This window comes from Musa acuminata, unplaced genomic scaffold (assembly GCF_036884655.1).
Source record: "Musa acuminata AAA Group cultivar baxijiao unplaced genomic scaffold, Cavendish_Baxijiao_AAA HiC_scaffold_1139, whole genome shotgun sequence".
Taxonomy (NCBI): Eukaryota; Viridiplantae; Streptophyta; class Magnoliopsida; order Zingiberales; family Musaceae; genus Musa; species Musa acuminata.
The window spans coordinates 2890896-2905477 of NW_027021351.1; the positions used below are offsets into that span (position 1 = coordinate 2890896).

A 14582-nucleotide genomic window follows, 5' to 3' on the forward strand; every position below is an offset into this window, starting at 1 on the left:
CATGAATTGTTGTTTTGTTGAGTTTAGGAGAGTGAAAATGTGAGAATAAGAGAGAGATTGTGAGTGAAAATGAGTTTGAGAGAGTTTAAGAGAGTATGAGAGTGAAATGAATTGAAAGAGGGTGGAGGAAAGGGTTTAAAAACCCTTTAGGATTCCTCCAACGGTTAAATTGATCGTTTGAAAATTGATATAAGTCGGTAATGGTCGAAATCGATAGGTACCACCCAGTACAGGTCGAACCATTACCACCCGAAATAGCCCCATATCGCCTGATATGGGGTCAAAATTTTGGTACCGCCCGTTAGTGGGCGGTCTGCGTGCCAAGAGGCTCTTAGACCAGTACATACCGCTTGTATCGAGCGGTACACATCGAAATTAAAACCTTGATATATATATATATATATTCTTTATTTTGTCATTTAGGTTCTACCTTTCATGTTTGAGGAGACGGGACACTTGCAAGAGAACTAGGTGGTGATGTCGTTTATGTGGGGGAATTTTATCTAATTTCCTCCAAAGTACTCTTGCTTATTTTTAGCAAGGACTCGATTTGAAGAAAACTCGTGGCGATAGGTCATTCCTATCCAGAATGCAGTTTGATAGTATTCCATATTAAGGTTCAATTGAATTAGGAATATATCATATACAATAAAAATGGGGTAACCCTGTAACCCTTTTTCCTTTCCTGGACCATATAGCAAGTTCATTATTTGACTTATATATAATCTATAATTGGCTAGTACCACTATTATAAAATGCTTCTATCTTTTGATGTCTGCCCACTATAGATGTGTATCAGGGATAGCATATGCTATGCAAATATTTTGACCATAATTATCTGGTTGGTGATTGTAATCAAGACTTCTTGTTTTGGGGGCATCTGCAGAAATACAATGCCTTTTCAAATCTAGCCTCATGTTTAACTGTTAAATAATTGCAGGAGATTTTAGTTTGTCAATAACTTTCTATTGCTTATACTCACTTATTTTGTGCAAGTCTGTTTGAAGTTGTCTATATCTATCTTGGGAGGCATTAATTGCTAATATATTGAAAAAGATATTTTGCTTTTCTAGTTTCTTGGAGCTCAAAAAATGGTTTTTGGTAAAGATGCAATTATCACCATATAACTTATTACTAAGGCTGTGCAGCTAACTGAACTTTTGACAAACTCAATGTCTGTTTCTCTAATATTTTGTGATTGAAACCAATGTATCAGGATCTTCGTGAAAATGTTCCACTTCTATACTTATGGTATGCTGATATGGAAATAGCACTATCCACTTCTAGCAGCAACACTGAGTTCTCGCAGCGTGCAATTCACATTTTGTCTTGCTTGGGAGGGAATGTGAAGTATACTCCTTTTAATTGTCAACCATCGCCTCTGCAGATCCTGAGAGCACGTCAAGGATTCAAAGAACAAATTAGGAGCTTGCGAAATTTGTGGGCTCGTGGTTCTATAGGGGAACATTCTATTGCTTTTGTCTGTGCAGCTTGTTTGTTTGAGACATTAACCAATGATTATTGTACTGGTATTCAAGTTATAGAGGAAGCCTTCTCAATGGTACTTCCAGGTCATTCATCTGCTCTTCTCCTCTGTTCCTTTATTCGAGTTCATCTCTCTCTTTCAACTAATGGTACTTCATCTAGTATGCCTGGGTACTTGTTATGACATAATTTTCTTTTAATGTCATGCTAACTTGATGTCAAATAAAATGCTATATTTACTTATTCCAATGCTTGTCCAAAGGAACAAAATTGACAAATGAAAATAAGTATTGCAAATAGATGGACCAATTTTTGGATTTATAGAGCATTATATTACTGTGCTCTTTTGATTATGTACCCTTTTTGCTGGTAGGCTATTTTCTTTTTTGTCTCAACTTGTATTAAAATCCATTGTCAAGAACTCAAGATAATGGCAAATCCTACAAATAAAAATGCATAAGTCTACCACTAATAAGAGATCCAGGTAGGGTCAATGTACACAGCCGTAAGTTTACATATAGAGAGGCTGTTTTCGTGAAGTTGCAAGGGAGCAATGTTACGTTGTACCATGCATGGAAAATACAACAAATATTGCAAGGCTCATTGAGACTCTGCATGAGCTTAGCTTTGCTTGAAGCTCAACCTTCCTGAGGTGAGCTTTAGTTGCACCTTGTGAGCCTTTTGAAGGTGTCCATGCTCCTTAGCATGTATATATATTTTTTCACTAACACGGTCTACTATTAAGTGAGGTTCATTTCATTTATTTCTTTGATCTTATTTATTTGCTAAATAAGTTGAGGTCTCTTCAGTTTGAGAAAGGAAACATGATCAACTAGTATAGAGGAGAAGGTAATCAGGTGAAAGGTGTGATTATAAGGTCTCTGCATATTCTGTTTGTCTTTGTCATTATTCAACTTTGATTCTTTTTTATCTTATGGGTGCTCGTGTGTTGTTTATCTTTGTCATTATTCAGCTTTGTTTTTTTTTGGTTTATTCATTTACTTCCTCTCTATGGGTGCTCGTATGTTGTTTGTCTTTATCATTATTCAGATTTTTTTTCTTTTTGTTTTATTTGTTTACTTCCTCTCTTATGGGTGCTCGTTTGTTGTTTTTCTTCTCCTCTTCTTTTTTAACATTTTTGGTTTTTTTAATTTTCCAGCTACCATGAGTAGTTACACTAATTAGAATTAGCCACAGTTTATTTGTAATTATTTAGACATTTCTGAATGATAACTACATCTTAGTTTATGTTTTTATTCCATTTTTATTTATCCTGAGTTCTCTAATTAAATGTGCGTTACTTTATAGTAATGGTCTGAGTTCAAGAAGGTCGTGATGAATCTTAAATTGCATCAAGTTATGGTTCGGCTGAATATAGTCCGATCACCGACAGGTACACGGACCAGCACAAACTGGGCACTCCGGTCCTGTTCTATTTATATATAGTATTCATTTTTCCTTTGACTCAGGGTTTGGGTTGTGACTCCTTATGCTTGTGAGATCTTAATCCGCCACTTATATGCCATCTCTTCCTCCGCTGTCTCCTGTTCTTTTTCCTCATCCTACATCCTCTTCTTCCTCCTCATCCTTCTTCTTCCTCTTCATTCTTCCTTGTCTTCCTTCATCTCCCCTTCTTGCAAGATCTTAATCTGCCAACCATGCAAGATCTTAATCCGCCATCCATACTCCTCCTTTGCCTCCTCTTCTTCTTCTGCTTCCTTCAACCTCTTCTTCCTCCTCATCCTTCTCTTCTTCATCTTCATTCTTCCTCGTCTTCCTTCCTCTCCTCTTTTTGTCCTCTTCTCTCCCTCCCCGAATGATATCATGGTATGTTCGTATTGTGTGTCAGGATGCCGAAATGAACAGGGTTAATGTATCATGTGTCAGTATGCTGAAACGGATTGGGCTCATACCGGTTTGGCCATGAACCAGCATGGTCCAATAACTGAAACTGCAATTCTTAACATAAAGGTTTTAAATATTCATTTAATAGTTCTGATAACCTGTTAGACTAGCATGATACCTGATATCATTGAAGAAAATAAAACAACAATTTATTGAATGTTACTAAGTTGTATGTTTATTGTGGGTACCTAGTTGAACCAATAAATAGTGTTTGGTACTAGTTTTGAAAGATATTTAAATTCCTAACATGCATGTAAAATGTAACTCAGAGAACTAGAACGAAAAGCTAGCAATTTTTCATGGAGCTTTCACATACGAAGTGTTTATCATAGCATCCATTCTCTTAAAAAATCAATACATAGGATTTGCACTTTAATTTGGTTAGTTCTACTTTCTATTGCTATAGATGGGTTAGTTTTGGGTATGACTACATTTAAGATTTTACAGTTGTGACTTGTTGGGAATTCAGTTCTGCAGTATCTTAGGATTAGGGAGAATTTTTTAGGTATGCAGATCGTTCCATCTTTTATTTTTAGATAATCTGAACTGAATCTTTTTCAGAGCGAAGAAGTCAGAGCCTGCAACTTGAATCCTTGTGGGTCTATTACATTAAGGTGCTTGAGAGACATCTAAAACAGTTCAAGTTCTCAAGGATATGGAAAACCACATTACAAGGGTATCAAATATATCCTTATAATCCAAAATCATTTAGAGCCATGTTACAAGTGAACTACCATTATAGTGTGTCAAGCAAAGTGCGACATTTATTTGATGAATGCTGTCAAAGGTAAGGCTTCATCTCAAACAACCTATAGTTTCTTGATCTTTTGTTTGAATTTAACTGAACAGTGCAGTAATGATGTTTTCTTTTGAACAGTTGAATATTTTATCATTTGTCCTTGAATTGTATATCTATCAACATTTGAGTTGAAATTTTTGACTCAGTTTATCGTAATAAGACTGGAGAATAATTAAGTTTATTTATGTTGGACTTTAACTTGATCTATTGTTTTCTGTCACTCAAGCTCTTTCTTTGAAATCTTTATGATTGTGTGCAAGGGTTTAACTTTTGACTAAGAATTAACATAGGCAACCTACTGGATCAATACAATAATATCGGTCTAGTGGGCAGCATACTGACCTATACTGCCATGCCCAAGGTCAATGAATTAGGTAATAAAATAATAAAAATGAATGAATGATACCAGTACTTAGTTGGACTGGTAAACAACCTATACAAATGAGATTTAGAACCTTTTTTTTCATGCTGGATAGCATTGAAGTGGCTTGATACTCCAGAAAAGTGACACCATTGTGGCATTTGTGTTTCGTGTGCAATGGACTTTGATGCATTCTTCATGATATCTTAGTGACTGGCCCCCGAGCACCTTGAACTGATTCAGTTGGGCGACTTCGCATGTTTGCTGCCTACGCAGGTGCCTGAGCCTACAAACTGGGCGGTCTAGGTGCTCGCAGGCAATAAATATTCTAATCATGATTCGGAACATAGGATCTTCTGATTCTATGACCTAGATGAAAGTTGGTCAGTCAATTCAGTTTAATTGGATCCTAGCTTGGACTTGCAAGTTGATTCAATTATATAGGTTTAAAAGATGAGAAAAAGAAAACATTGATCTGTTCTAACCGACTGACCTGCTGTTAACCTAGCAAAGAAACCTTGCTGCCTCGTCTTGCCATGCTACCACATTTCAGCATCTTGCTTGGCCGCCTCACCTTATTGTCTCGCCTCACTTTCTCACCACCCCAACTCATTGGCTTGCCTTGCTGCCTCTCTGCCTCACCTTGTCGGCTCTCTGCACCACCTTGCCACCTTACTGCCTTGTTGCTGTGCTTTATGTAGCTCCTCTTCTCCCCTCCGTCCTCTCTATTAATAACCCTCTTTTCCTTCCCTTCTCCACCTTCTGTCTCTCTATGATAGCACCCCTTCTCAAATCCGACATTGCACTTTATTGAAGGAGACAAACAACTTACTGCTACTTGCTGTTATATTTGCTGTTATATGACTATATCTATTGGACAGATAGGATATAGGAAAATGATTAATCACTTTAAGAATGATTAATTAAATTGATTAATCATCTGTTCCATTATTGTATAACTAGATAGGAGAATCTATTCTATTCTTCTTCTTACAGCAGTATCTAAAAATGCATTATTATTGCATAACTGAAAGCTGTTTCATATTTTTTATAATTTTTATATTGGTGAACATCTCGTTTTGCTCGGGTGAGTGCCTAAGAGAGAACCTAGCACCTCAGGAATTTTGGAATGCTTGTGCCTTTTGGTGTCCAATGCCTTTGACAATATCGTGAAAAGGGAATATGGATGTTTAACAAAAGAGATTTTTTTTTGGGAGATGATCTTTGGTAGTAATAAGAAGCAGTGAGGTCTTCAGACGCTCACTTAGGTGCCTAGGTGAGGTGAGGCATGAGAGCTCACTCACTTAGGTGCCTAGGTGAGGCGAGGCATGAGAGCCTGGTAACTGGTCTGCGTTGGCGATTGTGCTTGGGTGATGCTTATGTTGGTCTTGGGCATTGTGTCACAGACTTAACTAGTTATACCTAAGTCATGTAATATTTTTACATGTCTGTCTGCAAATGGATAGTCTGCTTATAATCTTTCAGGGTCCCCAAGGATCTGCAAAAGAAAAAATGAGTTAGTAGAACCATTAAACTCAGGATCCCACGAGCAAACATTTTAGCTAATACTTGTTAGGTAGTGTAAAATACAAAGGTGAACTTTGCAAGCTTTGAACGATTATGCAATAAAGGAACCAAGGTAGCTCATCGCGCCTAAAAGTCCCTACGAACAAGTGCTCATGCCTCTTAAATGTAATAACCCAATTAGTCCCATATTGGAAGTGGGCTAAAACTAAGGTTGACTTATAAGAGTCTAATGGGCGAACTACTATTAACTTTAGCTTAAGTATTTTGGCCAATGGTTTGGGCCTCAACAAAGTTAATAGGCTAATTATCCCATCAGGTTGGGTTGTAATAATTGGTATCAAAGCTGAGTTAGTATTAGAGCATAGTGAGGAGCTCGAGTAGGAAAGGACTACTCGTGGACAGGGCCAGAGAGCACGTCACAACGTGGAGCCACCATTGGGCCAAGCCCGTAAGTAAGGGAGATTATAATACCCTGATTAGTTCCACATTGAAAGTGGGCTACGAGTACGATTGATTTATACGGGCTTGATGATTGAACTACTGTTAACTTCAGCTTAAGTATTTTGGTTAGTGGTTTAATCTCAACAAAGTTAACAAGTCAGTTATACCATTAGGTCAGGTTTTAACACCAAGGTTGATTGTTTGGGTCAAACTTGACCTGCTTTGGGTTGATATTATATGTACCGTCCAAAACAGGTTGGTCCGCATACTGGTCAGTAGGCAGACCAGCACGTACCATTTCAAGTGTACGTCCAACATTGTTTATATGTAAGTTTAACATGCTGTTATACTAGATATTACTATTTTACGAGATTTTTGGTTGGAAATGGAATTTCTAGTACAGGCCCGGTATGGGTGTACCATTTGATTTACCTTCGTCCATGCACCAATAATCTACTAGACTGGTAAATATCGCTTGTCCCGAACCATGCCGGACAGTATTATGAACCTTGTATGTAATTATATATTAGTTGTCACTTGGAGTTCCTGAAAGTTGGTATCATGTTTTGCACTTGTTGCACATGGAGCAACCATAAAAAGGCCACTCTCAGTGGGCACCAGAAAGCATTTCATAGCTGTAAACTAAAGTGTCTATTATTGTGACAAAAAAAGTTCCAATGCTGGATGTTGATGTCAAGTAGCTGTAGGTCCTATATCCTTAGGTAGATAATGATTGGAATGATCTTGCTTTCTTGCTCGTTTTTGCTTTGTTGGCCGGCAAAAGATTCTTCAATTTGTAATTATATCACATCATTCCTGCTGAAAGTCACCTTCTAATCATATCTTGCTTGCCAATTTCCCCAGATATCCATCTGTAATTATGTTTCTTTTCGCATTATCCTTTGAAATTGGTGGAGCTGGTTCTGAACACAGGATTCATAGTCTGTTTGAGAAAGCACTAGCTAATGACAAGTTGCAGAAGTCTGTGTTACTGTGGCGCTGCTACCTTGAATATGAAGCAAATATTTCACGTAACCCATCAGCAGCAAGAAGAATTTTTTTTAGAGCTATTCATGCATGTCCATGGTATGAGCTCTGCGTTCATAAATTAAATTTTGTTAACTTATTTTCTGCTCTTTATTATACTCTCCTGTTCCTAATTTGGAAACTATTCTAGTGTTCAATGAAGTGCTAATGGGTGCCTACTTGCTGTGTTTTTATCAGATACTCTCATTTTTTATGTCCTTTCTGCTTAGTATATAATAATTATTTTCCAAATAGTTCTTTTGTTGATTAGAAATTGTTGTTTTGTGAATTTCTCCCATTGAAGAACTTCCACATTTTCTGATTTCTTCTATCTGGATGAATCTGTGGTTGAACTTTTATTGATTGTTTGTTGACCTTGAACCATCTCTCTATATATATTTTTTGTAAGGCTTTCAAGGGGTTAATCATTGTTATAAGTTATATTGTGATTCTCAAGTCATAAGAGAATCTAGATAGTTGATAGAATAGGAATCTTTTCTTCTTCTACTTTTTTTCTTTACTTTTGATTGGTTTTGATTCTGTTAAAAGGAGGTTTGAAGAAAGTCAGTCTAAAATTTTTTGGGATATATTTTCTTTTTTGTTTTTAGGCTACATTCGTGGTTTTTCATAAGTAGATTTAGCTTACCATAGGTCTAGTTAGGTGCTTGAGTTAGATCTTGATTGGTTAGGGTTAGACCTAGGTCATATTTGGACTCTTTGTAATGTCGAGAGGGAAAAACAATGCACTGATGTTTAGCAAATTGACAAATTTCACACTGAAATGGAGAACTGGCATTGTTTATGAACACTGAAGGCAAAAACTTTTGCAAATAGGGAAAGCTTGGGTGGCCTAATCTATAGTGCCACAACATTATTTCACTACTAGTAGAGAGGGTATTGTTATTTATTGTCAATTGAGCTTGTCCATTCCAAGTAGCATCCTCTTCAAGATAATAAAGTCCTTTACTCTCCTTAGCATTACTATCATCCTCCCCAAATACAGGTCCTGAAATTCACTGTGAGAAGGTAAGAGCTTAGCAACACAATGCAAATTCTTTTGAGTTTATTAATAGACAAGAAGTTACAAGATAAGTTGGGAACATGAAGCATAGAATTCAATACAAAGCAAGGTTTTGAATACAATACCGTACCGGTATGCTCGGTATGATACGATATAGCGTACCGAGCGGTATGCCTAAACATAGCGAAACCAAAGTGTAAAATCTCCCGATAAATTATACAACACACAAACAGATTAAAGGCAGGAAAACACTGCCTGATAGTACTGGTGCCATAGTTCAAAATCTCATTTTGGCAACCCTAAACACACTAATAGACGCAAAAGCCCCCAGGAGCAGCGTTCACTAGGCTTTAGCTATCTGATCCGAGCATAAACCCCAACGAAAACCCTGAAAAATCTAAAATAACGGAGCCAAATCAGTCTTTATGCAAATAAACAAATAGGAGAACAACCGAACAAGCAGATCCAATCAAAGAAGGTCAAAATCAAAGCGAAAACCGATTGAGAAACAACGAATCGACTCCCCAGGCGGTGGAAGGATACAGTTAGCAAAAGGAGCAGGGGCCACAGCTGCCATGGTCGGATCTGGAGGTCGTGGAGGAGCTGGAGTAGTGGGCGATTCCAAAAATGATCTGATGGCCCAATTCTTGGAGAGGGTGGCTGGGGGGCAGGAGAAACCCTAGAAGAGAGAGGAGGAAGAGGCAACCACCACGAGAGTGACGGAGAGAGGGTTCTGGTCTTCCTCCTCTCTCCCGCCACGAGAGCCTAATTCTAACTCGATACGAGGCCAAATGACTGATACCACCCGGTAGGAAGCAGTTTGCATACTGGTTTGCTGGCGGACTGGTACATATTGCCTGTACCGGGTGGTACGGTACAGTATTGCAAACGTTGATACAAATGAATTTGAAATTGCAATCATGCCTTTTCTTGCTATAGAAGAAAGTGATCCATCAGCAACTTTTATTTTAGAGTTTCCAGAACAAGGTGTAGGAGGAAAACAAACGTGAAAGGTTGGTCATATGGTCTATCATGCCTGAATCTACGATCCAAGGAGCCTTATAACCAAAAGAAGCAGACAAAACTGTGAAACAATTATCTTTCTTGGCCAAAGAGCAAGATGATGAAGAAGGATTAGGATTTTGGGACTGGTTCAGAAACTTAAAAAATTGTTCAATTTGTTCTTTCGTGAACAGAGGCATTTCTACTCCTTTAGAGTTGATGGCAGCTTGATGGTCTACTTGAAATCCTTGGTTATTAGCCTTCTTTGGAGCTCGATTGCTCTTTCAGTTTATTGGTTTTCCATGTGTCTTCCACCAAGTTCCTCTTGTGTGTCTTGGTTTATTGCAAAAATGACATCAAACTTTGCCTTTCTTATCTCCCTTCCTTTAATTACGTTGCACAATATTAGCAGCAGAATTAATTTCAGCTGTCATAACAAATGCAGAATTTTCTGCAGCCATAGATGGAGTAGAAGATCCCATCATGACTTGTCTTCTACTTTCCTCTCTCCTAACTTCAGAGAATATAGCTTGGAGAGACGACAATGGATCCTTCCCCAATATCCGCCCACAGACTTCATCTAGTTCTTTGTTTAAACTTGCCAACAATTGAAAGACTCGATCACTCAAGCATTTTTTGTGTACCGAGCACTATCAGTAGCATATGACCATTTTTTCAAAATCATAAAAAATATCAAGCTCTTACCAGAGTGTCTTCAAGGTGTTAAAGTATTTTGTAACACTAGTATTACCTTGTTTAAGATCTCTGATCTTGTTTGTAATCTCAAATACTTGAGCTGAATTATCCATATTTGAATATGTCTCGACCATAGCATTCCACAACTCCTTTGCTGTTGGCAAAAACATATATGTTTAGCCAATTTCTGGTTCCATAGAGTTTATCAACTAAGATATGATCATGGAATTTTCAAAATCCCACGCTCCGAACTTGGGATCATCCTTTGCAGGTGTTGACGTTAATCCGGTCAAATAGCCTATCTTTCCTCTTCCTCGAATATACAACTTTACAGACTGAGACTAACGAAGAAATTTTTGCCCGTTGAGTTTGTGCATTGTAATCAGCAAGGATGGTTTGTTGCCTAAGTTGTTTGTTGGAGATGGAAGCATTGGTTTCAGCTTCTCTCCTCCAGACATAATGGTGCAAGTTTTTCACAAGCAAACAAGGAAGAAGAAATAGTTGGGATTGATCTTAAGAGTGGCATAACAGAGGAAATTTTTTTTAGCAATTAAGGCTAAAAAAAAGAACAAAATGATTCTAGTAGGAATCAAGCTTTCATACCATGAACACAGAGGTATTTTGCAAAAGAATACAATTTTTCTGTTCATCGTTTTCTGTATAAAAGGAAGATATATAGGCTGATTACAAGTTGTACAACTAAAGAAATTAATTCTGTACAATATTTCATTCTAATCTATTTACTATAATATGAGCTGATTTGATCCTAATTGTGTGGTCCAAAATAGGAGATAGATTCCCTTAATCATAGGATTATAGAATCCCTTAATTATGAGGTTTCCTATATTCAGAACCCCTTAATCATAGGATTTCCACGGTTAAGATATGATTGTCAATTTGTATTTTCCCTTCAAGAGCAATTTCCAACATGCCTCCTGGTCTCACCTAGTTGTGTATCAGTAGAAGTATGTTACACTACAGCTTTACTTTTCGGTTATGGAAAAGATGTAAGTTGAATCTGACAGCTGAAGGTCATGCTTAAACTTTGGCAAGAAAATCCCATGGGTGGGACCTGGCCCATAAAAGATGAGCCACCAACTGCTACTAATTTGGATTAGTGCTGCCATCTATGTTTTATTTCTTGTTCTCCATTCACCTTTGGGTGCTGCATGTTTATCACTGGCAAGACTTATTACAAGGAAGGCTCTTTTAAGTTGTTTATTCGGCTTTGGCATATTGTTATGTTGACAGAATCTACCATTCTTTATCTTGTGAGTTGCAGTTATTCCAGTAGGTTAGGCCTTCTGTTTCTATGAGATACTGCAGATGGCTTTAGTACCTTGACTTTCATTTGGTTGGTCTGGTTAGTTAAAACCATTTCCTTTTTGTCAGCAATTGATTGGAAAGTCAGAGCATGAGAAACAACACTACTTCTATTTGCATGATTATATGTATGGCTTCTTGTTACCTCTTTAAGGATTGCCAAAAAGTTGAAGAGAACCTGCATCCATTGCTTTGAATCTGTGAATACTTTGATGTCCACTGACGCACTCGTAGCCTGTTCAACTCTGGATACTTTGCATTCTTTTTTCGGCATACTAGAATATAGAAATTCTTCATTCTTGCATAGAGCACAGTGGAACTCCATTTAAGAGTTTCAAGTCATACAGAAGCTTTCATGTATCATGGATCATCTATGTTTTATCAGTATCATGGTAATTCTTGCGGTGCTCTTTTTCTGGTGTTCTCTTGGATCTACCCTTGATGAGTAGGAATAAGCTATTGAATTTCTTGTGACCTTGTTAGTAGTATTGAAATATAATCAATTGTGACTGTTTAATTGGTTTATTTATTTATATTTTGCATCAACCTGATTCTGTTGCTGTTTCTTAGTCAGAGGAGGTACATTCATGAGTGATGTTTGTTACTTCTATGACAGAATTGTATATAGGTGTTGCCACTGTTAATCCACTTTCTCTTTCTTTCCAGGTCAAAACGGTTATGGCTTGATGGGTTTCAGAAATTGAGCTCTATTTTGTCTGCAAAAGAGCTATCAGATCTCCAGGAAGTCATGCGTGACAAGGAGTTGAATCTTAGAACTGACATCTATGAGATCCTCCTGCAGGATGAGGTGCCAGCATAATGACAGATTGTTTCACATTCTGTGGTTCCAATATGCTTGCGTTGTCTACTGCTGCTGATTGTTCGTATTCTGGGATAACAGAGTAAAAGGCTTTTGTTGTTGATTATTCAAATTCTCGGATAACAGACAAGATGATGATACGATGTTTATGTTGTTGTTGATTATGAGATCCTCCTGCAGGATGAGGTGCCAGCATAACGATAGACCGTTTCAGGTTCTGTGGTTCCAATATGCTGATTGTTCATATTCTGGGATAACAGAGAAAGGCTTTCGTTGTTGATTATTCAAATTCTGGGATTACAGACAAGACGATGATACAATGTTCTGCGTTGATACCATTTGTGTAGGTTTGCTGCTGGGGCATAAACCTTTGTCCTTGAAGAGTTTGCATGAATAATCAATCTGCCTGACCACTTGCATTACATTCTCTGACTCTCGTACGAGCTACCAGAGGTCCAGATTTATATCCCAGTGTTTAAGTGTTGTGGTTGCTGAAGGCAGACGTCGGTAGGAGAAATTATTCATATGCAGTGTTTTTTGAACTGGAGCAGAGAAGGGGTAGCAGCAAAAGAGAACAATGCTTTATTTGGTTGTCAGCTGCAGCGATGAGAATCCAGCGGGTTCATGGTGATACAATGACTACTTAACAATCTGTGTATTAAGGCTTTTGTGACATTTGGCTCCTTTTCAAATGCAAAACAAATAAATGGATATCACACTATGTTTTGCTAAAGCCATTATTAACAGCAAACAAGCTCTTCTGCTTCTGAAAATTAATTACGGCCAAGTTTGAATCAGAGGAAGGGGATTGACATGTAGCAAGTTTCAGAAGCGTCTTAGTTGCCTTGTCATGATAATTTATAGTTTTCATTAATTCAACTATAAAAACTTATGTCTCATTGAGAATTCCTGGTATAATATTTGAGTCAGGGATAATATTTGAGTCTATATTATTCATATGAGACTATAAAGGGTGGTAGACCTTCATAATATAGGGTGGTATCTGCAGCTTCCTAACCTTCATAATATATTATTCATTTGGTTGGTCTGGTTAGTTAAAACCTTCATAATATAGAGTCAATGATAATTTGAACGACGGTCCATCTTCTCAAAGAGACTATAAAGGGTGGTAAACCTTCATATCGACCCAGGGATAATATTTGAGTCTACAAAGGCGGAGGCAATGAGGGAGGTAGTATGAGTGGTATCTGACGCATTATAGGGAGAATTATAGAGAAAATATATTATCAGATAATTTTTTTGGGATAATGTGCTATCATCTCAGTAGAAATGTACTATTGAATGGTAAATCTATGACTCAGATACGTGGGATGTTATTTAAGCCCACTTGTCTATAGGATAGGATTTGATTCCTTCATAATATTTAATATGTGTTCGACTATCTAATTATTATATTTTAAAAAAAATATGAAAAGTATATGACATGTAATATAGGGTTAAGGTTGATTAGCTCATGTGGTTTTGTTCATTTTTCATTTAACTTCTTATGGTTTATTCGTATTAAAATAATTATTATATTTTAAAAAACATAGCACAATGACTCTTATCAAGTTTGAGTTAACAGACGTTAAAGTCTATTTACATGATATGCTCACTCATAATAAATTATTAATATAATGATATATGTAGTTTTAAGTTTTAAAAAAAATCTATTTTAGCTCATATAGTTTTGATCATGGATCACTTAAGCCCTCATGATTTTGTCAATATTTAAAATAACCCTTACATTTTTTAAAACATAACATATCTTTTGTCGAATTAATAGACATTAGAGTTTGCTTGCTTATGTGACATGTTGACTTACAATAAATTATTAATATAATAATACATATAATTTAAATTAAAAAATTAAGATTATCATCAATTGCGGGAGGAGGTGTCGTTGTGGAAGTGACCACCAGCAACAGTATCGAGCCATTGCTACCTAGTAGGGTTGTCATACACATGCAACCTCTCCTATGCTAACAACAAGCTCGGGAACTTTCGGTCCTACCTTAGGTGGATGTGCATCAACTAGTCTGACGCTATGCATGCAATGGTCTCCTGATTCCTCTTCCTCCTCTCGGGCGTCTTTGTCCCTACCACCTCTCACTTCGTCCTCTCTTGGCCCCCACCCATTGCGCCTATGACGTGGTGGTCCAACTCTCCCTCACCT

The 14582-nt window shown here is 37.3% G+C and overlaps 1 protein-coding gene across 6 annotated transcripts in view; it reads left to right on the forward strand.

The window, feature by feature from the left end:
* LOC135671512 (uncharacterized) overlaps window positions 1–13305 on the forward strand; it is a 31625-nt gene extending 18320 nt beyond the window's left edge. For 5 of the 6 annotated variants that reach the window (XM_065179690.1, XM_065179693.1, XM_065179691.1 and 2 more), the window contains exons 8-11: window positions 1217–1571; window positions 3952–4177; window positions 7383–7604; window positions 12253–13305. In XM_065179690.1, coding sequence (XP_065035762.1) covers window positions 1217–1571; window positions 3952–4177; window positions 7383–7604; window positions 12253–12406 — 957 coding nt within the window. In that variant the 3' untranslated portion in view covers window positions 12407–13305. The remainder of the gene's footprint in view (window positions 1–1216; window positions 1572–3951; window positions 4178–7382; window positions 7605–12252) is intronic. The other variant, XM_065179695.1, reaches the window with a different exon arrangement.
* Window positions 13306–14582: the final 1277 nt, after the last annotated feature.